The 24,227-nt window shown below is 39.4% G+C and overlaps 1 protein-coding gene across 8 annotated transcripts in view; it reads right to left on the bottom strand.

The window, feature by feature from the left end:
* TRIM37 (tripartite motif containing 37) overlaps nt 1-24,227 on the bottom strand; it is a 123,432-nt gene that overhangs the window by 62,061 nt on the left and 37,144 nt on the right. For all 8 annotated transcript variants that reach the window (XM_024234306.3, XM_024234307.3, XM_063717949.1 and 5 more), the window contains 7 exon segments: nt 18,626-18,676; nt 16,825-16,906; nt 15,302-15,378; nt 11,171-11,350; nt 6,025-6,139; nt 3,971-4,186; nt 2,486-2,622 (listed from right to left, as the gene is read on the bottom strand). In XM_024234306.3, coding sequence (XP_024090074.1) covers nt 2,486-2,622; nt 3,971-4,186; nt 6,025-6,139; nt 11,171-11,350; nt 15,302-15,378; nt 16,825-16,906; nt 18,626-18,676 — 858 coding nt within the window.

Raw genomic sequence — 24,227 nt, 5'->3', positions numbered from 1 at the left:
CACCTGTAGTCCCAGCTACTTGGGAGACTGAGGCAGGAGAATGGTGTGAATCTGGAAGGCAGAGCTTGTAGTGAGCAGATATTGCGCCACTGCACTCCAGCCTGGGGGACAGAGCAAGACTCCGTCTCAAATAAAAAAAAAGAAAAAAAAATTACGGCTAGGTGAAGTGGATCACACTTGTAATTCCAGCACTTTGGAGGCCAAGACGGGTGGATCACGAGGTCAGGTGTTTGAGACCAGCCTGGCCAACATAGTGAAACCTCGTCTCTACTAAAAATACAAAAAATTAGCTGGGTGTGGTGGTGGGTGCCTGTAATCCCAGCTACTCGGGAGGCTGAGGCAGGAGAATTGCCTGAACCTGGGAGGCGGAGGTTGCAGTGAGCCGAGATCATGCCACTGCACTTAAGCCCGGGTGACAGTGCGAGACTCCGTCTCAAAAAAAAAAAAAAGAAAAAAGAAAAAAGAAAAAAAATTACACACTGTGACCAAGTGGGATGTGTCCCAGGAATGCAAGCTTGGTTTAAATATCCAAAAATCGCCAGGCGCAGTGGCTCACACCTGTAATCTTAGCACTTTGGGAGGCTGAAGTGGGCAGATCACCTGAAGTCAGGAGTTCAAAACCAGCCTGGCCAACATGGTGAAACCCCGTCTCCACTAAAAATACAAAAAAATAGCCAGGTGTGGTGGTGCGTGCCTGTAATCCTTGCTACTCGGGAGGCTGAGGTGGAAGGATCACTTGAACCCAGGAGATAGAGGTTGCAGTGAGCCAAGATCCCAACACTGTATGCCAGCCTGGGTGACAGAGCAAGACTCCATGTCAAAAAAAAAAATTATCCACATTAATGAAATTCACTAGTTCATCAATTAATAGGGCAGAAGGGAAAGCTCTTCCTTAAATTGCAACTAATGAATGAGTAAGAAATAACGGAATTAGAAAAACACCACTTGGCAATCAACACAGTAACCTTTTTCAAGCAACACTCATCAAAGGGTGTCAAAATTCATAAGAAAAAGTAGGATGAAAAATAGGATTTTTACAGACCCATACATAAGATACTTATTAATTATAAAGGAAAAAGTACTAATTTTGGAGTGAAGAAATCTGGCGGATGCTTCCTCAACTAAGTGATCAAAATTAACCACAAGTAATGGGACATACTGACAGCATGCTCCACTCTGTATGATGCAGTGAAAAGGATACATTATCATTTCTGTAGAATCCCTGCCAAAAGTGTGTAACCTCTATCTAATCATGAGGAAACTTCAGACTAATCCAAATTGAGGGACTTTCTACAAAATAAACTATTCTGTATTTCTCAAAAAGTATTAGTCATGAAAAACAATTTTTTTTTTTTTGAAACAGAGTCTCACTCTGTCGCCCAGGCTGGAGTGCAGTGGCGTGATCTTAGCTCACTGCAAACTCCGCCTCCCGGGTTCACCCCATTCTCCTGCCTCAGCCTCCCAAGTAGCTGGGACTACAGGCGCCTGCCACCATGCCTAGCTAATTTCTTTTTGTATTTTTAGTAGAGACGGGGTTTCACCGTGTTAGCCAGGATGGTCTGGATCTCCTGACCTCGTGATCCAGCCGCCTCGGCCTCCCAAAGTGCTGGGATTACAGGCATTAGCCACCGTGCCCGGCCGAAAAACAAATTTTTAAAAAAGTAACCCAGATTGGCCGGGTGCGGTGGCTCACGCCTGTAATCCCAACACTTTGGGAGGCCGAGGTGGGCGGATCATGAGGTCAGGAGATCGAGACCAACCTGGCTAACACAGTGAAACCCCATCTCTACTAAAAATACAAAAAATTAGCCGGGCGAGGTGGTGGGTGCCTGTAGTCCCAGCTGCTCGGGAGGCTGAGGCAGGAGAATGGCGTAATCCGGGAGGTGGAGCTTGCAGCAAGCTGAGATCACACCACTGCGCTCCAGCCTGGGCAACAGAGCAAGACTCCGTCTCAAAAAAAAAGAAAAGAAAAAAAAAGTAACCTAGATTGAAGATAACTAAATTGATTTAACAACTAAATGCAACATGATCCTGACAAAGGACATTACTGGCAAATTTTTAGAAGGTTACAGTATTACATCAATGTTAATTTCCAGATTTTGATAACTATTCTATAGTTATATAAGAACATCCTTGTTTTTAGAAAAGTACACAATGAGAAGTATATTCAATCTCAAGTGTTTCAGAAGAAAATTATATACAGAGAAATATAAAGCGAAATATTCATACGGAATGAATCTGTGTGAAGGAAATATGAAATTCTGAACTTTTCTTAAGTATAAAATAATTTCAAAATTCAAATTTAAAAGTTAAAACAAAAACAAAAATTATTGGCTAAGAGCCCATAGATTAGAGAGAGAAAACCGGCTATTGATTCAATCTTTCAAAAAAGTGCTGAATATCCCTACTTGTAAGTGTGAGTTAGTTAATATGCTTCTAATAATTACCACTTAAATGCTTTACAGTAGTAAAGTGGGATACTCACATAGTTTCTTCATCAATATCATTTTCTTCTGTATTACTTGTTGCTGTGGAACTAGCAGAGGAACTGCTGCCATCGAGCTGATTTACTTCATCCTCATAAACAAGATCCAGATCCAGATCTCCATCTGAAAGCTCGTGCTAGATCAATCCCAAGTAAACAAGACGTCTATTCCAAATGTTTCTACTCAGTTGATCACCCCATCCAGCCCATAAACCAAGCACCAAAGAACAATACAGTTATCAAAAATCTATTTTCTGCTCCTGTGCCTCAGCTGCTGAGCCCTGTAGAGAAAAATCACACAACCACACTGACTGATATCATTTTACTAACTTATATGTGCCGCCTTCAGCTAGGCCCTCAGTGTGACTGGAATCCTTCACATATTCCACATCAGCTTCCTCACAGAGTAACGTTTCAAACCATCAGTCCTCCATTCTACCTAATTTTACCATTATCAAGGTCATTAATTAACACTGTCACCTATCTGCACAGAAAAAAAATACCCACTATTAAGCAAAAACTTCCCCAACTTTCAGCTGCCTTACCTGCAAACTCCACCCTTCCTTTAACTCAGTTTATCAAAGGTTAACTGCTTCACCTGACTGCTCCATTCCAAACCCTATTATCTCTAGTTTATCAAAGCACTTAATCTTCTGTGCATTCTCTCGACCCACTGGGTCCTTCATTTTAACTTAAAACTGAAGTCTCTCATCTTAAAAATTACTACAAAAAAACCAACTGTCTATGCATCCCTTCTTATGTAAAAATATCAACTACTTCTTGAACTCTTATTCTGGATTCTGTCTGTTGTTTAGCTGGGCTAGAACCTGGGTATCTACCGAATCCTACCTACGTAAGTAATGATAAGGCATGTACTAGTTTCAGTGAATGAAAATAGAACACCTTCTTTTTTTTTCCTTTGAGACAGAGTCGTGCTCTGTCTCCCAGGCTGGAGTGCAGTGGCACAATCTTGGCTCACTGCAACCTCCGCCTCCTAGGTTCAAGTGATTCTCCTACCTCAGCCTCCCGAGTAGCTGGGATTACAGGCAAGCACCACCACACCCAGCTAATTTTTGTATTTTTAGTAGAGACAGGGTTTTGCCATGTTGGCCAGGGTGTTCTCAAACTCCTGACCTCATGTGATCCGCCCACCTTGGCCTCCCAAAGTGCTGGGATTACAGGTGTGAGCCACTGCACCCGGCCAGAACACATTTTTAAAATCCACAATGTATGGTAGTTTAGTTTTTAAAATGTACATCACGGTTTGTTTTATAGAATGTATTGTTTTTTTCACAACCTTGAAATGCTTTGATTCAACAACTTCTGACTTATTAACATTTACATAAGGGCATACATACATTACTAATGTAAATCAATGGACAATATTTTTAGCCTACTGTTTCAGCACGTAATATGTTAAAAGCCATGATTCGATTCTACTTTTTTTTCTCAAACACAAAAATCTAAAACTGGCCTCATTATTACATGATAATCTTCATTCTGAATCTTCTCCTCATCTTCTTCATCCTCTTTGGCCTCTCTTACAGAAGCTGTAGTAGGACCACCCTCGAGAAGCATGTCAGAGCATGCAGACTTCTTAGCTCGTGTCTCCGGAGCATCATCATTTTGGGGGCTAAGATGGTTATCTGGTGGTGACAAATCTCTTGACTTCTGAGTTCGAGACAGCTCAATAGTAAGTCTCTTTTAAAACAAGAAAAGCACAAATATTAGCCACAGCCCACTGGCGCAGTAAAAGATGTCCCAAGTGAAAAAAAAAATGCATCCAGATGTTCCTAAAATCATTTCTTTCTTTCCTTATTTATTTTTTGAGAATGGTCTCACTCTGTTGCCCAGGCTGAAGTGCAGTGGTGCCATCATAGCTCACTGCAAGCCTTGAACTACTGGGCTCAAGCGATCCTACTGCCTCAGCCTCTCAAGTGGCTGGGACTGGAGGTGTGTGCCACCATGCTTGGCTAATTTCATTTTTACTTATTTTTAGAGACAGTATCTTGCTATGTTGCTCAAGCTGGTTTTGAACCCCTGGGCTCAAATGATCCTCTGGCCTCGGCCTCCCAACATGCTGGGATTACAGGAATGAGCCACCTCACTTGGCACCATTTCTTAAACCATTTCTCTGAATCCCTACTGCCTTTTATTTATAAAAAAAAATTGATGACAAAGATAAACTGCCCCATTTATGCTCATCCTCCTTCTTTCATATCCAGCCTAAGCTAAACATACAATTAGCAAACAGTATAGTGAATACAGGCAGTTTTAAATAGCACATTTAACATGAAATCTCTGAAAGCATGTATTTATTCATATTTTCCTCCCTGACCTATTAACGACTCTCAGCACTCCAAACCTCCTGCCACACCCTAACTTCCTAAGGGAAATGAAACAAATGAAACATTCCTTAGTTTACCACTGTAAAATAAAAATTCACCAATTAATCTTCCCCAGTGCTCATTCAACAATAGTAAGAGTTCAAGATGGGACAACTTTTAATTATGCTATAGCCTAGAATCCTCTAAATCCAAGATAACTTGTGGAAGAGAAACTAAGTCACTGACAGAAACACAAAGAGCTTATCTCAAACTACAGCCACACTGTTCAAAACAACTTTATGCGATGACGGAAATGCTCTAGATTTGCAGTAACCAATGCAAGCACTTGAAATGTGGCTACTGCAACTAAGGAACTAAATTTTTAATTTTAATTAAGTTAAATTTACAGACCAGGCACAGTGGCTCACACCTGTAATCCCAGCACTTTGGGAGGCCAAGGCAGGCAGACTGCTTGAGCCCAGGAGTTCAAGACCAGCTTGGGCAACATGGAGAAACTCATCTCCACAAAAAATACAAAAACTAGCCATGATACATGCTCGTAGCCCCAGCTATCTGGGAGGCTAAGGTGGGAGGATCACCCGAGCTTGGGAAGTTGAAGCTGCAGTTAGTGGAGATTGTGCCTGGCAACAAGAGTGAGTGCGACCCTGTCTCCAAAATAAAAAAAAAATAAATAAAGTGGCAGGGCGCGGTGGCTCACGCCTGTAATCCCAGCACTTTGGGAGGCCGAGGTGGGCGGATCACGAGGTCAGGACATCGAGACCATCCTGGCTAACAGTGAAACCCTGTCTCTACTAAAAATACAAAAAAATCAGCTGGGTGTGGTGGCGGGCGCCTGTAGTCCCAGCTACTCGGGAGGCTGAGGCAGGAGAATGGGGTGAACCCGGGAGGCGGAGCTTGCAGTGAGCCGAGATTGCACCACTGCACTCCAGCCTGGGAAACAGAGCGAGACTCCGTCTCAAAAAATAAATAAATAAATAAAGTAAAATAAAAATTTACATAGCCATATGTGGCTAGTGGCTACTAAACTGGACACTGCAGAACCGGTAAGGATGGGGAACAAGATAACTAGATTTTTTTCTAATTACAAATTACAAAATTGCAAATAGCAATAAATATATAAAATCTCATTACAAATATAACAAGCCAAAAGGACAATAGGAAACACTAAAACAGAAATAGATATTTCCCTACCTCTTTAAGGTTGTTTATTTGTTGGATATAACTAGTCTGTGCAGCTTCCAACTGAGTAATGTACCAATGCTGGTCCCGGGATTTTTGAAAGAAAGTTGGTGAACGTACCTGAAACCTTAAAAGAATTGTGCCACATTAAAAAAAAAAATTCAAATGGTAAAATATCATCAGTCTAGCACTGAATTCTGCAATTTGGGTTAACTTGATTATAAGGCCAAAATTCACATAAACTTAGAGCTGCTAGTATTTGTTGTTTATAGATGTAGTCCACAGATTATGACACAAGGTTCTGAAAAGCCAGTTGTCCTCAAACTACCTTTCTAAAGAAATAACATTGTACATTGTAGTTAAGCTTCCCAAACTAACCTACTAAGGCATATTTATTATAATAATGTAACTAAAATACAATGATGATCATGAGTTGGGAAGAAGAGAGCCACATACTATGCAGTTTCCTTCTATAAGGAGGAGATAACTCTTATCCCTTTCTTCCCTAAATGAGGCCCTAGCAAAATACAAAGTTTTAAGTGCTGCTCTTTATATTTCTCTATTCCATCTCAGGTTCCCGTATTTCCTGCCCCTCAGAAAAAAATCCCTTCCTGGCTCAACCACCCAGGATTGCTTTACTGTCCCCCAAGGAGTTACATGCTCTAAATAAACTATATCCTGAACCCTTCAAGATAGCAATCAAAACTGCCCTTATTACAATACGGCATTATTTCAGCTTAGGTGAGGAAAAAAAGTACTGCACCTACATAAAATCATATTAATATATAAATGACAGAATCTTAATCTATCCAGAGTTGTTTTAATTAAAAAAAAACTCTCACTAAAGCAAACAAACCTCTACCTTTGTTACATAGCCTAACGTGACTATATTTACAGCGAAAAAATTGCAGTGCATGTGTGAAGGTGTTTTTGAAGAAAGGAAAAACCACAAGGCAAGACTAATTTGGACATCTCTCTCATTCCTTCCAGCCCTTTTACCCGGCTACACAATGTTAGCTGTTCATTTTTCTCTAGGATTTTACACCTTAGTTTAAGAACCTACTGACCATTTAACAGTTATCTGGCAGCAGATATCTAGTTTTAGTCAAGAATACTAATGCAAGAAAGGACAGAACATAAACACTGACTATAAAACAACAGTCCTATTTAATGTTGGGATAGTCTTTATAGGTCAGAAGTTTTTGGGCATCATTATATGTTATAACTGGATGATCAAAATGAGAACTTGAGTATTTAAAAAAAAAAAGAGATTGGCTGGGCACAGTGGCTCACACCTGTAATCCCAGCACTTTGGGAGGCTGAGGTGGGCAGATCACCTGAGGTCAGGAGTTCGAGACCAGCCTGGCCAACATGGTGAAACTCCGTCTCTACTAAAAGTACAAAAATTAGCCAGGTATGGTGGCGGGCACCAGTAATCCTAGCTACTCAGGAGGCTGAGGCAGGAGAATCGCTTGAATCTGGGAGGCAAAGGTAGCAGTGAGCCGAGATCGCACCACTGCACTCCAGCCTGGGCAACAGAGTGAAACTCCATCTCAAAAAATCAAATCAAATCAAATCAAGAGATTAAAGTATGTTCTGAACAGAACTGAGTAGAGATGATTCACTCAACTGAGCAGAGACGATTCACAGTCTAGGAAGTACCCACTGGTAAGACATTAAAGTAAGACCGTCTAAACACTATTATTTTCTTTGAATGATTTAAACCACTGGTTAACCCTGACCATTAGTTCTAATATTTTGCCATTAAAACAAAACCAAGCAGCAGGTAAAATTTCTTAACTTTCTGTTTTAATGAAAGAATGAAATATATATTCATAGTTACAGAAAAGCCTTAAATAACTTTCTAATGAATACATACAAAATTCCACCAGAATCTTGAACTAAAAGGTTTAAAGTTTGAGCAATGTCTCATTAAATAAATAAATATAATAGGATAATGAGAAGCCCCCCTATCCACAAACTTCATAGCAATCTACTTACGGTGCTACTATAACATTATTTTATAATAAGAGAGTAGTAAATTCTGTTTTTATCTGCCAATTTCATCTTGAGTTCCCTGTGGACAAAAACCATGTCTATATTTTTCTTATTAGCAACTCAGTGTCAGGCATATGGTACAGACTCAATGTTGCTTAAAAAAAATGATGACATAACAGGAATTTGTTTCTGTACTAATAAGTAACGCTAATAAGGATGGAACTAAGGCTATAAGAAAATGGGTCTTTTATAGGTTGGTAAAATTGATGTTTGAATAATTTTGTAATTCTCTCTATGGCTGAAGCATGAAATAGCAATAAATTATTTCTCTTGGTGAATAGTTAAACCCCAAAGTCTGAAAAGCTATACGAAGAAAACTAAAATAATCCCTCCCCTCAAAAAACATGATTCCAGGCACAGTGGCATGCACCTGTAATCCCATCTACTTGGGAAGCTGAGGCAGGAGGATCACTTGAGCCCAAGAATTCTAGACTAGACTGGGCAATATAGCAAGACACTGACTCTAAACAAAACAAAACAATAACAAAAACATATCTTTTTCCCTATGCTGAAAATCATATCCCTTGTTAAACTTCTTTATACTTCCAGAAAAGCTAAGGAAAACACATAAGAATAAATGCTGATATGACAGCAACTCATCTGTCCAGTATGCTCAAGAACAAAGAGCTCCAAATAAGGGAAATTCAGGAGTACATTAAATCACTCTCAAAAAAAAATGTTTAAAATTGTTGTGATGAGAACTTTTTAAACTGTTAAATACTCTGAAACTTCTCAGTTCAGAACATATTTTAATCTCTTTTTTAAAATATTCAAGTTCTCATTTTGATCATCAAATTATAACATCATGTAATGATACCCAAAAACCTTTTTTTGTTTGTTTTTTGTTTTCTTAAGATGGAGTTTCACTCTTGTCGCCCAGGCTGGAGTGCACTGGTGAAATCTCGGCTCACTGCAACATCTGCCTCTGGGACTCAAGCGATTCAACTGCCTCAGCTTCCCAAGTAGCTAGGATTACAAGTGCCCGCCACCATGCCCAGCTAATTTTTGTATTTTTAGTAGAGACATGGTTTCACCATGTTGCCCAGACTGATCTTGAACTCCTGACCTCAGGTGATCCACCCACCTCAGTCTCCCAAAGTGCTAGGATTACAGTTGTGAGCCACAGCGCCCAGCCAATGCCCAAAAACTTCTGACCTGTAAAGACTACCCCACGTTTAACAGGGCTGTTGTTTTCATTTACTTTATTATTATTTTTGAGATAGGGTCTTGCTATGTCGCCCAGGCTGGGGTGCAGTGGCATAATCTCGGTTCACTGCAACCTCCACCTGCTGGATTTCAAGCGATTCTCCTGCCTCGGCCTCCTGAGTAGCTGGGAGTACATGCGCATGCCACCACAGCCCGGCTAATTTTTGTATTTTTAGTAGAGATAGGATTTCACCATATTGGCCAGGCTGGTCTCACAACTCCTGACCCCAGGTGATCTGCCTGCCTCAGCCTCCCAAAGTGCTGGGATTACAGGCGTGAGCCACCACGCCTGGCTAAATAGGGCTGTTGTTTTAGTCAGTATTTATGTTCTATCCTTTCTTGTAAATACTACACCAACAATCAACAATAAAAACTGATGGTTTTGGCCAGACGTGGTGGCTCACGCCTATAATCCCAGCACTTTGGGAGGCCGAAGTGGGTGGATCACCTGCGGTCAGGAGTTGGAAACCAGCCTGATTCAACACAGAGAAACCCCGTCTCTACTGAAAGTACAAAATTAGCTGGGCATGGTGGCGCATGCCTGCAATCCCATCTACTCGGCAGGCTGAGGCAGGAGAATCGCTTGAACCTGGGAGGCGAAGGTTGCAGGGAGCCAAGATCGCGCCATTGCGCTCCAGCCTGGGCAACTAGAGAGAAACTCCATCTCAAAAAAAAAAAAAAAAAAAAAAAATTGATGGTTTTCCCAAATACCACATGTTCTCACTTATTATTTAAGAGCTAAATGGGCCGGGCACAGTGGCTCAGGCCTGTAATCCCAGCACTTTGGAGGCTGAGGCGGGCAGCTCAAGAGGTAAGGAGATCGAGACCATCCTGGCTAACACGGTGAAACCCCATCTCTACTAAAAATACAAAAACAAAATTAGCCAGATGCAGTGGCAGGCACCTGTAGTCCCAGCTACTTGGGAGGCTGAGGCAGGAGAATGGTGTGAACCTGGGAAGCAGAGCTTGCAGTGAGCCGAAATGTTGCCTCTGGGCGACAGAGGGAGACTCCATCTCAAAAAAAAAAACAAAAAAAAGAAAAGCTAAATGATGAGAACTCAAGGATATGAGGGGAAACAACAGACACTGGGGCCTACTTGAGGGTGGAGGGTGAGAGGAGGGAGAGGATCAGAAAAAATAACTATTGGGTACTAGGCTTAGTATCTGCGTGATGAAATAATCCGTACACCAAATCACCATGATGTGAGTTTACCTGTATAACAAACCTACGCATGTACCCCTGAACCTAAAATAAAAGTTTAAGAAAAAAGTAGAAAATTGCTGGTTTTCATCAACTTTCATCTTGATTCTTCTACTTTTAATTTGCTGTTATTTACAAAGAACTGATAGTTGCTTTATAAAATTAAGTTGTAAAACCAGTCACTCAAATATAATATGCCCTGTGAAGTGAAAAAAATCAGCACTTTATCCCTCACTATTCTTAGATTTCCAAATGGTGAGGTCACTAGAAGTTCAACAGACAAATGGAACATTACTATATTTACTGGAAGTTGTAGTTTCCCAACCCCCCCCCACCTTTTTTTTTCTTTTTAAAAAGATGGGGGTCTCATAATGTTTCCTAAGCTGGTCTCAAACTCCTGGGCCCAAGCCATCCTCCCATCTCAGCCTCCATAGTAGATGGAAACACCGGCGCACCACTGCACCCAGCTTATCTTTAATGGAATTGCTAACTATTTAGATGTCAAAAAAATGTTTGACTTTTTGACTACAAATTTTTGATTATTATCCACTTAAAACAGTTAAGAAAGTGATAAGGTTATAGTTAGTATGAATTTCAATATTCATCTTTGTTAACCAAATGATCTTTGAAATATAGTTCTGATGACATTATTTCCCCACAATAAAAACCAAAACATTAAATTTTTCCTATTACCTTAAAATCACTGTATCATTTTGTGGATTCAAGTATCCTTCATTTGCAAGTAAGTCCAAACGGAAAAATCTATTATAGCCCCAGCATTCTCCAACTTCAAAGTCAGATGCAAATTCTCGAATGATATTTTTTGTAGGATCATTACAGGACTGGTGAACCATCTCTACACGATATTCATATCTAAAATTGAAAAACAGACCATTACTATACAGTTAGTAAAGTAAGAATAAAAGACAAACTCATCTAAACATTAAGGTCCCTAAGTAATTACCTGAGAAGAAACCTTATTGATATATGCAGTTACATTTCATCATTTATAAAAACAGCAGTATTTTGGGTTTTTTTTATTTATTTGAGATGGAGTTTCACTCTTGTTGCCCAGGCTGGAGTGCAATGGTGCAATTTCAGCTCACTGCATCCTCTGACTCCAGGTTCAAGTGATTCTCCTGCCTCGGCCTACAGAGTAGCTGGGATTACAGGCATGTACCATGCTTGGCTAATTTTGTATTTTTAGTAGAGACGGGGGTTCATGTTGGCCAGGCTGGTCTCGAACTCCTGACCTCAGGTGATCCATCCACCTTGGCCTCCCAGTGTGCTGGGATTACAGGCGTGAGCCACCACGCCCAGCCAGAAAAAGAGCAGTATTTTTTTGTTTGTTTTTTTGAGATGGAGTCTCACTCTGTTGCCCAGGCTAGAGGGCAGTGGCGGGGTCTCAGCTCACTGCAACCTCTGCCCCCCAGTTCAAGTGATTCTCCTGCCTCAGCCTCCCAAGTAGCAGAGATTACAGGTGCACAACACCACGCCCAGCTAATTTTTTGTATTTTTAGTAGAGACAGGGTTTCATAATGTTGGCCAGGCTAGTATCAAACTCCTGACCTCAGATGATCCACCCTCCTTGGCATACCAAAGGGCTGGGATTATGGGTGTGAGCCACCGCGCCTGGCCAAAACAGCACTATTTTGAATGAACCACCAAAACATGCATGGCACTAGGTCCTTTTTTCCTCGTAAAGATGTTTACCAATATATCAGGTATAAAACAACACCTCAAAAAATAAATAAATTTTGAATAAACAAGTAATTCAAAGTTGCTTTTGTTTTACTAATGCAATATTTTTTCCATATATTCACTACATATGTTTCCTCATAAATATTGTTATTCTATTATCCTTTGAGGTTTATCACCTTCCAATTTTAAAATATAAATTTTGAAATATTCTACCATATTTTTCCAGTACAAGTGATAAGAAAGCAAATTATTGTGTATTCAGAAAATCAAAGGCTATAAAATTTCCTAATAGAAAATAAGTATGCAGCCATAAAAAAGAACAAGATTATGTTTTTTGTGCAACATGGATGGATGGAGCTGGAGGCTATTATCCTCAGCAAACTAATGCAGGAACAGAAAACCAAATACCACATGTTCTCACTTATATTGTGGGAGCTAAATGATGAGAACTTATGAACACAAAGAAGGAAACAACAGACACTGGGGTATACTTGAGGGCAGAGGGTGGGAAAAAGGAGAGGAGCAGAAAAGGTAACTATTGGGTACTGGGCTTAATTCCTGGGTGATGAAATAATCTGTACAATGAACCCTCATGACATGAGTTTACCTATGTAACAAACCTTCATACGTAACACCCAACCTGAAATAAAAGTTCAAAAGGAAAAAGAAAATAAGTAGGCTGGACACAGTGGCTAACACCTGTAATCCCAGCACTTTAGGAGGCCGAGGTGGGCAGATCGCCTGAGCCCAGGAGTCTGAGAACAGCCTGGGCAACGTGGCGAAACCCCGTCTCTATAAAAACAAAAAACAAAAAAATTAGCTGGGTACGGTAGTGCATTCCTGTAGTCCCAGCTACTTGGGAGACTGAGGCAGGAGGATCACCTGGGCCCAGGGGGTTGAGGCTGCAGTGAGCCATAATTGTGCCACTGTGCTCCAGCCTCAGTGACACAGCAAGACCCTGTCTCAAAAAGAAAAGAAGTATACATTGGGAAAGCCAATATATTCTAATTTATATATCCGATCTTGTAAAATTTTCAGGTTTACAAAAAGACAAAGAAGATAGTCTATAAACTTTTGTGCATTAATGCACATTATCAAGAAAGTGAAAAGACAACCTACCAAATGGGAGAAACTATTTGCAAATCATATGTCTGATAAAGGTTTAGTATCCAAAATATATAAAGAGTTCTTGACCAGGTACAGTGGCACACACCTGTAATCCCAGCACTTTGGGAGGCTGAGGTGGGCGGATCACCTGAGGTCAGGAGTTCAAGACCAGCCTGGCCAATATGGTGAAACCCCCCCATCTCTACTAAAGAGACAAAAATTGGCTGGACATGGTGGTGCATGCCTGTAATCCCAGCTATTTTGGGAGGCTGAGGCAGGAGAACTGCTTGAACCTGGGAGGCAGAGGTTGCAGTGAGCTGAGATCATGCCACTGTACTCCAAGCTGGGTGATAAAGTGAGACTCAAAATACATTAAGTAAATAAATAAATTGAGACAGGGTCTCACTCTGTCATTCAGGCTGGAATGCAGTGGTGCAGACACAGCTCATTGCAGCCTCAACTTCCTGGGCTCAAGCAATCCTCCTGTCTCAGCCTCCTGAGTAGCTGAGACGTGTGCAGGGTCTCATCATATTGCCCAGGCTGGTCTCAAATTCCTGGTCTCAAGCAATCCTCCCGCCTTGGCCTCCCAAAGTGCTGGGATTACAGGTATGGGCCAGCCAGTCTGGCATATTAACCTTTGAATGAACACAAGACACTGTAAATTTTACTCTGTTGGATGTTAGATACTTCAGCAACCTTATAAATTTTCTTGAGCTTCCTTCTGGGATGCAGTTAAGTTACTTGAAAACAATTTGATCCTTTCAGGTCTCACTTTTGTTAGGTGGGTCCAGAGCAGTGTTCAGTCTAGGGCTAATTTCTGCTATCGAGGCAAAAACTTCCTTAGCATTATACCCAATCAATGACCCATGAATTATAAATTTCTCCACCGTGGCAGGTTGCAACAGACACAGTTCCTGGCCCCGTGTGAACACCAGGCACTCACTATTCCCTCTAATCCTGTCAAGCAGTTCTTTCCCCAATCTCAGGTAGTTTCCTCAGACATATGCCCTGATAAGTACTCTGCTGAATACTCAAGGGGAACCCATTACGGATCTCTAGACTTTAGTCTCTGCAGCTTTCTCCTCTCTGGTATTTTGTCCAATGTGCTCTAGCTGCATTGTCCTTTCTAGACTCTCAGCACTATCCCCTCAACTAAGTCTGCCAGATTCTCCCTCAGTCTCAGCTCCTCCCTGTGTTGCAGCCTGAAAACTCTCTCAAGGCTGTAAGCTGGAGAAATCGCAGTTAGTTTGTGTTTCTCATCTCTCAGGGACTGCTTTCATTTGTTACCACCATGTCCAGTGTCTAGAAAATGTTGTTTCATGAGGTCTTTTTTTTTTGGTTCTTGCAGGAAAATGGGTAGATCTCATCCCTCTTGCTTCATGTTAGCTGAAAGCAGACATTCCATACCAAACTAACAGATTTCATGTAACAGAGTTAAAAAAAAAATCATTAATATGATTCCAGATCCCACATTGTAAATAACATTTAACAACCTACCACTTGTTCAGTTTGGATGTAATATCAAAGAAGATCCACAATTATCTAAAATCACCTTAAAAATATTCCTCCTTGACAAAAAGTATATTTGTGGTTCTCAGGGACTGAGGGAAAGGGGGAATGGGAAGTGACTGCTAACGAGTACAGGGATCCCTTGTGGAGTAAATAGAATGCTATAAAATTAGATGTTGGTGATGGTTGTAGAACTCTGCAGACAGATTTCATACATGTATTTCAATCAAAATGATATTTTAAAAAAATTGAATATAAAAGCAGACATGAGAATCCAGTTGTCTTCTTCTAAGCCAGATAGTAAAGAGATTTCTAAAAATGCAAAGCAATACAAGTTTTCTTAAAAATATTTTTAGAAAAATACCATCCTATGATGCCAAGAACATATTATTCTACATCTTACAGACATACCAATACAGTAATTAACAAAAATAAAAATTAACAAAAATTGCTAGGGGGAACGTATGTAAATGCACATTAAGGTTGTTATTTAATTACACTTCTTACTTAGAAGTTTCAGGCAAGCCAGCTGAGAGTTCCAGAAACACAGATAAGTAGTAACCTCGCACAACTCCATTTCCATCCTAAAAGAAGAATAATCAGTTTAAGTGTAAAAAAATTAAGCCACAATAAAACAAAATGCAGATAATATCTGATATCTAGATTGAGAAGTACTTCTAAGCCTCAAAGCAATGAAAGAAATAATTAAAAACACCAATGGATTTGAGTTCTTAACTTTAAACTTTTGTGCATTAAAAAAAAGTGAAACTATTAAGGCACAAAAATGAAGGGAAATATCAACAACCACAAGAAAGGTTAAGAGTTTTAACATATATAGAACCCTTACAAATCAACCTTAACAAAAAAACAAGATCCTAATGGAAAAAATAATTTCATTAGAAATGAGTGAGGCAAAAAAAAAATTTTAAACGAAAAATTAATTTTTAAGACCAACATACAAAAAGGTAATACCCTATGCTGAAAGTAAATATAATTTCTATATGATTTTAATATTAGAATTCCATATAAGATTCTGTCTAGAGATTGAGAAGTTGTTTAAATCTCTACTATAGATTTTATTTTTATAAAGATAATTACTCCCTCCCTTTTTGTTTAATTTGGCAAGACTTTTAAAAAAAGAGAATTACTTCCTATGTATTTCCCTAGTACTTCAGGTGTCTATGTTTTAAAAGAATCACATTTATTATAACTACTTGTTTAAACATCTGTTCCCCCAACGAGACAATGAAGGCTGAGAACAGAGATCCTTATACATCTCCAGTGTCTACTGGGATATGACTACAGAGAGGTACAAGTACTATTAACCCCTTAATTTTTAGTCTACCTTGCTTGAAAGGACCTGAGGCAACTTTTGAGGTTCGACATGATAATCACTCAATAGATATCAATGAATAAATGACTCATCAGCTAGGTGAATAAAGCCAGACATAAAAGATTATATATTATTGTATAATCCCATTATACAAAACTTTTCTAAAAAAAAAAATCTGAAACTACATATTGAAAGACTTCAATGTGTAACTGAGAATACTAACCCAGGAGGACTAAAATGTGTAATAGTAAATTACTGGACTCAAAAAGATTATTTAGCATCTAGGCAATATCACCAAACATCTTTAAAGGTAACGAAAATTAGTTTATTATCAGACTTTTCCTAAAGAAAATGGAATTGCATATTGAAGATACCCAATGAAAGAAAATACGAGCCAAGGATTTTATATCCAGCAATACTAGCCTTAGAATATAAAGGGCAAAAACTGTTTTCAACATATGAGAACTCAGGGAACATTGTTTCCAATAGGCCTTCCAGCAGAATGTATTAGAGAACAAGATGTAGACAAACAAACAGTTGTCTAATTATGGGGGGAGAAGGGGAACAGGGAATGGGGACAGCATATGTAACAAAAAAAAAGAAGAGTTCACAGTTCTCAGTAATCAAATTAGTATACTACAGAACTCTGAAAGAAAGACCTTGGTTTCAAAATTTATTAGAAATATGAAAAACTTACTGGGTAAACTTTTAACCTCCAGCAAAGTCCTGAAACTTGAAGAGGTGGACTGTAAACAGGATCTGCTCTCTGACGCAAAGTGCTAACGAAAAAGAAAACCAACCAAATCCCAAGATCAAAACTGTTGTGAAACGGCAACAGGCAAAAAGAAAGACCAACCAGTTTCTTTATTCATATTTGAAATCCTAGACAAATAACAAGGTGACTAAACAGGTCAAAATTCCACCGTAAAAGTTTAGATATGCTTACATTCTGAAATAAAGAAAACTTAAAGACACTGAAATATTCAGCAATATCTTTAAAGTTTCAGGGAAAAAAAAAAAACCCTCAAAATTGTGACATTTAAGGGAAAAGGAACGTATTACTAAGTCTCCCAAATTTAATTAATGCTTCAACAAGCAGTCTTTCACCATTAAAAATAAAACAAAACCCAGAATGTTTCTTCCTCACTTCTCTGCAGTATAATCATCTTTTAACATTGAAAAACGAGAGTACACTAAACCTTAATACATGTGGGAAAAACCTCAAAAAGACTATGTTTTAGCCACAAAAGTAACCCATAAGAAAAGACAAATTAAATGGGAAGAGGGATAAATTCTGTGTGGCTTTTTTTTTTTTTTTTTTTTTGAGATAGAGTTTTTTGAGACAGAGTTTTGCTCTTGTTGCCCAGGCTGGAGCGCAGTGGCACGATCTCGGCTCACTGCAACCTCCACCTCCCGGTTTCAAGCGATTCTCCTGCCTCAGCCTCCCAAGTAGCTGGGATTACAGGCGCCCACCACCACGCACAGCTAATTTTTGTATTTTTAGTAGAGACGGGGTTTTATCATGTTGGCCAGGCTGGTCTTGAACTCCTGACCTCGATGATCCACTCGCTTCGGCCTCCCAAAGTGCTGGGATTACAAGCTTAAGCCACCATGCCCCGCCCAGTGTGGCCTTATTTTGATGGCCTTTGCCTATTATTTGGAGTTTCTCTCCTGAAGACCTTGTATTCCTTGTTTCCACTTCCATGCTGCCCTCAAAGACAAATTGCTAAGAACCTTTGCATGTTATGATCTTCACTTCTGATCTTAGAGAAAAAGTAGTAAAAGCTTAACAAAATTAACATACAACTGACAAAGTCTACACATTTCTTACAATAATGGCCCCTTATCCACAATTCTTTACTTTGAGCTGAGATAAATGGATCTCAATGGATTTCTTCCCAGCACTTTTATTTCTGAGGATGGGTAAGATGGGGCTCATCAACCTCTAACTGTCCGGCCCCCAACCTTAGTCAAAGCTAAGTGATCTCTCTTATTTAAAATGGTTCCTCACTTTGGGCAGGGCACCGTGGCTAATGCCTATAATTCCACCACTTTGGGAGGCTGAGGTGGGAGAATTACTGGAGCTCAGGAGTTTGAGACCAGCCTAGGAAACACAGTGAGACCCCATCTGTGTGGTGGCACACGCTTGCAGTCCCAGTTACTTGGGAGGCTGAGGTGGGAGGACCGTTGCAGCCCAGGAGGTTGAGGCTGCAGTGAGCAATGATCACGCCACTGCACTCCAGCCTGGGTGACAGAGCAAAACCCGGTCTCAAAATAAAAAGAAAAGGTTCCTTTTCCCAGACTAGAGAAGCAGTCAGTCTAAAGATACAATATAATCCAGCACAAATTATCTCTACGTTTCTAATAGGAAACTTATTCTTCTAAGACTTCTAAAGTGAGTGACACAGTTCACTAGATTACTGTCTTACCAAAGAATACCTTTCTGGCTCTTCCTTATATACACATACAAAAAAACCAGAATTGTCAAAAACTCTTACCTGAAATTCTCTAAAACAAAAGTAGCTGAATCGTAAGATGGCACTAATTCACTAAAAAAAAAAAAAAGGCAAAAAAAATTATTTAGCTTACATGTTTAAAATTCCATTTACCTAAAAAAACCAAGTCCCTCACTAGTATCTTAAAAACCTTATTAAACTAAAATCTGAGAAATATTTTTAAATCTTTATTGAACATAACATTAAATCAAATGAATTCATAAAACCAACAAGTTTGCAATTAAATTGGAGATACAAATACTTTATAAAAGTTTTTTGGCTGGGCAAGGTGGCTCACCCCTATAATCCCAGCACTCTGGGAGGCCAAGGTGGGTGGATTACCTGAGGTCGGGAGCTCAAGACCAGCATGGCCAACATGGTAAAACTCCATCTCTATTAAAAATACCCAAAAATTACCCAGATGTGGTGGTGTGCACCTGCAATCCCAGCTACTTGGGAGGCTGAGGTACAAGAATTGCTTGAACCCTAGAGGCGGAGGTTGCGGTGAATCGAGATTGCACTACCACACATCTCTATTAAAAATACCCAAAAATTACCCAGATGTGGTGGTGTGCACCTGCAATCCCAGCTACTTGGGAGGCTGAGGCACAAGAATTGCTTGAACCCTAGAGGCGGAGGTTGCGGTGAATCGAGATTGCACTACCACACATCTCTATTAAAAATACCCAAAAATTACCCAGATGTGGTGGTGTGCACCTGCAATCCCAGCTACTTGGGAGGCTGAGGCACGAGAACGGCTTGAACCCTAGATGCGGAGGTTGCGGTGAATCGAGAATGCACTACCAAACTCCAGCGAGGGCAACAGAGCCAGACTCTGTCTCAGTCAACCAATAAATCAATAAATAAATACTTTATAAAAGCTTTTTTTCCTAAAAGAAAAAAGGCAATACATTATATAATTAATTATTAAAGTAAGTACAAGAAATACACTTTAAAAAGTACTATGGAAATGGGAAAAAGAAACTGACACTTAGGGTGTGAATCTGAATTATGAAACAGATATAAAACATCCTTTAAAAAATGAAACAACAGTCAGTGATATCACAATTAATCCCCAAACTTCCTTCTTTGGAATGGATTATGGGAAATACTAACAGACCTCAAATACTTTGAAACTATTTACTAGCAAATAAATCTATACATTTTTATAGGATGAATACCTCATCACCTAAGGGGCAACTGTGATGGACTAGCACACTCACACTTTCTTGGCAAGTCAAAACTACTTCAGGCAACTTTAGTCCCATCCAATCCTCTTCAGAGAGAACTGTATTATAATCACAGAATGGACTAAAAGTCACTTTGCTGCTAACTACCTTTAATCATGTGGATGGTTTGTGCACTGTCATTAGAACACCTCAAAATTCATTAAAACACTATGAAAAAGATTATCATACAATGTTTTAATACAATGTTATAAATTTGATATATAAAATTACAAATTTACCAAAACAATAAACCGCAAACCATTTCACCACATCTTCAGATATATTTTCTAAAGTTCAATTAATCATAATTTTGGTTATTATCAAAACAAGATAAAAGATACATCTAAAGCACTGCCACACTATGATAGTGTCTAAAGAAATTAGTGGCTTGCAATACAATATAGACAAATAATTCTTTATTTTAATGTAAGTACGTATAGCTAAATAGGTCACATCTTTTACATAGTAAGCAGATGTACTTTGCCCTGTGATTAACTGTATAGCTACTATCCAAATTGACTATGTCAGGAATTCCTATGATATCCCTAGTCAGTTGTTATCCTTCTTAGAAGACTCACATTCCTCATCCCCATATCCTTTTGCCTGGTTAACCCTTACTATTTCTTCAGATAACAGATTAGAAGTCACATACTCTTGGAGGTTTGCTCTAAGGTCTTCCCATTATATGATCTCCTAGCACTCAACATACACAAACCCCAATTAGCAGGACCAATGCAATTAGTGCCTAGGAAGCCTTTCTGGAACCATAAACCTATTAAGAGCTCTAAGGGACTCTTCCCAGTATAGTCTTCAAATTTGACATGCTTTTGTAATTTTGTGCAACTTTCAATCAGGTCTCATCAAGTACAGAATATCCTCCACAACATGCAAAGACTTTAATCAATCCCCAGTTGCCTGCTAATCTGCATATTATTTCTTCTGCCATGTCCACTGTAATTTATTTCCTGTGTTGTTGTTACTGTTATTTCTGCTTTAAGTCCAGACTATCATTATCATATTTTATTGGCCATTAAGGGTCAAAAGACTTCAGCAGAACAGAAATCAACAACAGGAGATGCCATTTTCAACTCAGAATGGTGAAGTAGAAAGCTTCCAGGCTAAAGAGTATAGGTTACTAACACTCATGAACCAAGAGGTTACAGTCCAGTTTACCCTAGTCTCACTTGCTAGGAGAAAATGACCACATTCAGAGCATAGAAAACAGGTACTGTGATATACTTTTACATATGTACATTTTCCTAGAGAAAACTTTTTGGACACAAATAGTATAATGACAAATTAGTGGTATGGGGCAGCATTAAACAGGATACTTACTTCCCCTATCACCAGTTACCACATTAATTTTATTACTGTTCCAATAACCTGTTTTTCTAAATCATAATTATAAATCCAAAGAGCTCTGTATTATGCTTAATGCTAGCACCTAACACATGCCTAAAATATAGCTGGCATATATTCACTGAATGAATGTTTACAAATACTTGCTGGCAGATTCGTAGAGTTGGAAATATTTGCTCAAAATTTCTTTTGCAAAAGAAATTATTTTGCTTTTTTAATTTTAATTTTTTTTTTTTTTTTTGAGACGGCGTCTCGCTCTGTCACACAGGCTGGAGTGTAGTGGCGCAATCTCAGCTCACTGATTTTGCATTCTTTATATGTATATACAAGCTATTGCTACTGCTAGGCCATCTAATTCCACCACCACATCTCCATGTTATGCTCATTCATTTAGAGATTATCTTCAATCATACTGATGTTATCATTCTGTGGCTGCAGATGAGGCACTGCTTTATCTTTTCATAGTTTTAAAATTTTCTCCTCCTCTCTTACAAGTGTAGACCGCTCTGGTTATGATGACTGGATTCATCTCATGATGGTGTCAGTGAATCTTTGTCTTCACAGAATATGGGAAACCACCCTCAAATCATGTCTAGCCCAGTAATCTGGAAGTCACTGATCTGCAAATCTTCAGACCAGTAACCTCATCATAACTTCATCAACAAAGGGAAAAAAGGGAGAACCACAAGCATCCATTTGTTTCTTAAGGAAATATACTGCTGAGCTATATAAAAACTGGTTCTCCTTATCAACTTGAGTATTTCTCCCTGAAACATAAAACTCTCTATGAACTGACAGCTATACTATTGTATCTTTTATTTTTTCTTTTCTGCCTCAGCCTCCAGAGTACCTGGGATTATAGGCATGCACCACCACGCCTAGCTAATTTTGTATTTTTAGTAGAGATGAGGTTTCTCCATGTTGGTCAGGCTGGTCTGGAACTCCCAACTTCAAGTGATCCACCTGCCTCGGCCTCCCAAAGTGCTGGGGTTACAGGCATGAGCCACTGCACCCAGCCCGCAGTAAGATGTTTAGTTCCTCTTCTCCCATGTAGCACCTACAACAATACTGGGCACATGGTCTTTAATAAGTAACACTTCACTGATTTAGTGACCTTGTCTTCTCCATTGTGGCTCCACCACCAATTACTAACTGATGGAACTAAAGGCAACAGAAACACCACTGCTTTGCACATCTAAACTTTCGTGTGTAACTTAATGTCACGAATGCTGGTCTTTCTTATTTGGCCCTCTTTTCCTGTATGTTGCAACTAATAAAATAGGTTTCTAATAAGAATTAAATTAAAAGCCAAAGTTTCCAATAAGGTAGTGAGCGTTACTGGAGAAAGAGAGAAGGCCCTAAAAGTGCTTAATTAACAGACTAGTGAGCATTGTTGCCTGCCTGATGAGCTGCTGAAAGTAGTATAAGAATGGGAATTTACATACATCAATGGTTCCCAAACTTTAGTGCAGTATTATTACTTAGAGTGCTCAAGACACATTTCTGAATACCACCTCTAAAGATTCTGGGGAAGTTGGCCTGCGAATTTGCATTTCAGACAAATGCCACACAAAGCTCTGACTTAGGTCATCCATGTACCACACTTTGAATTGAGAAACATTAATTTTTATATATGACTCTTAGGTCAAAATCTGTTTCATTCCAGAGGGGATGAAACGGTTCAGAAAACAAATCTTCAAAACTGAAATAGCTGACCACAGTATCAATGAGGCAGCCTAGGGATTTTGGTGAACATTCTTCAACCAAATCTACTTAATGACAGCAAATAAGTAGTCTTTTCAATAATATTCAGTGCTGTCATTCAGAAATAGAGATTTAAACAAAAAAGTCAGTGCTTTAAAAAGATATGAATATTTTATGAGGTTGTTAATCAGAAAGAAAGGAAGACTTCTACTGGTCAATGAGAACCACCGGAGTTCTAGCTGTCAGAAAAACTTTGCCCTTCTGTTTATAAGACTGTGGCATCTATAACGAGTAAGAAGGGCTTATAACAGTGATTCTCAGTCAGGGGTGATTTTGTCCCCATGGACATTTGGCAGTGTCTGGAAATATGTCTGTCACAACTGCAAGGTGGTGGGGTGGGGAGTGCTACTGGGATACTGCTAAACATCCTATAAAACACAGGAAAGCTCACCCCACCCCACAAATAATTATTCTGCTCAAAATGTCAACAATGCCAAGATTGAAAAGCCCTGGCTTATATGATATACTCTAGTAAAACGAATGCGGCCAGGCGTGGTGGCTCACACCTATAATCCCAGCACTTTGGGAGGTCAAAGCAGGCAAATCACTTGAGGTGAGGAGTTTGAGACCAGCCTGGCCAACATGGAGAAACCCCGTCTCTACTAAAAATACAAAACTTAGCTGGGCGTGGTGGTGCATGCCTATATTCCCAGCTACCCAGGAGGCTGAGGTGTGAGAATTGCTTGAATCTGGGAGGTGGAGGTTGCAGTGAGCCAAGATCACGCCACTGCATTCCAGCCTGGGTGACAGAGTGAGACGGAGTATAAATAATAATAAATAAATAAAATAATAAATTAAAAAAATAAAAAATAAAATAGTACAATGAATGCTCTGTGGTCATCACAGGCATCACATATTAGAGGAAAAAGAAAAGGCAGCTCAACATATAAACATTTTTATAACAAAGGCTGTTTTCTAAATGTGCCACAGCCCTCACTATGGTAGGAAAACTTGATAGTATTCCATAAGTCATCTCTCTAAGATAAAGTCTGTCACACCAAAATGTTTATCTGAAGCAGTGGCTTCACCCCTCATCTTAGAATAAGCTAAGGAGATTTTAAAAGAACAAACTGAAAATGTCCATCTGAACCCAATGTCATAGGCTGAATTGTGTCTCCCCAAATTCCCATGTTAAAGCCCTAACCCCTAATGTGACTGTATCTATAGCCAGGGCCTTTAGGAAGATAATTAAGGCTAAACGAGTTGATAATGGTGGGTCTAATACAATAAGGCTTGTGTCCTCACAAAAAGAG

Source organism: Pongo abelii, chromosome 19 (genome assembly GCF_028885655.2).
Source record: "Pongo abelii isolate AG06213 chromosome 19, NHGRI_mPonAbe1-v2.0_pri, whole genome shotgun sequence".
Lineage (NCBI taxonomy): Eukaryota > Metazoa > Chordata > Mammalia > Primates > Hominidae > Pongo > Pongo abelii.
Note: the sequence above shows the minus strand (reverse complement) of the source record. Positions and strands in the feature narration are given on the sequence as shown.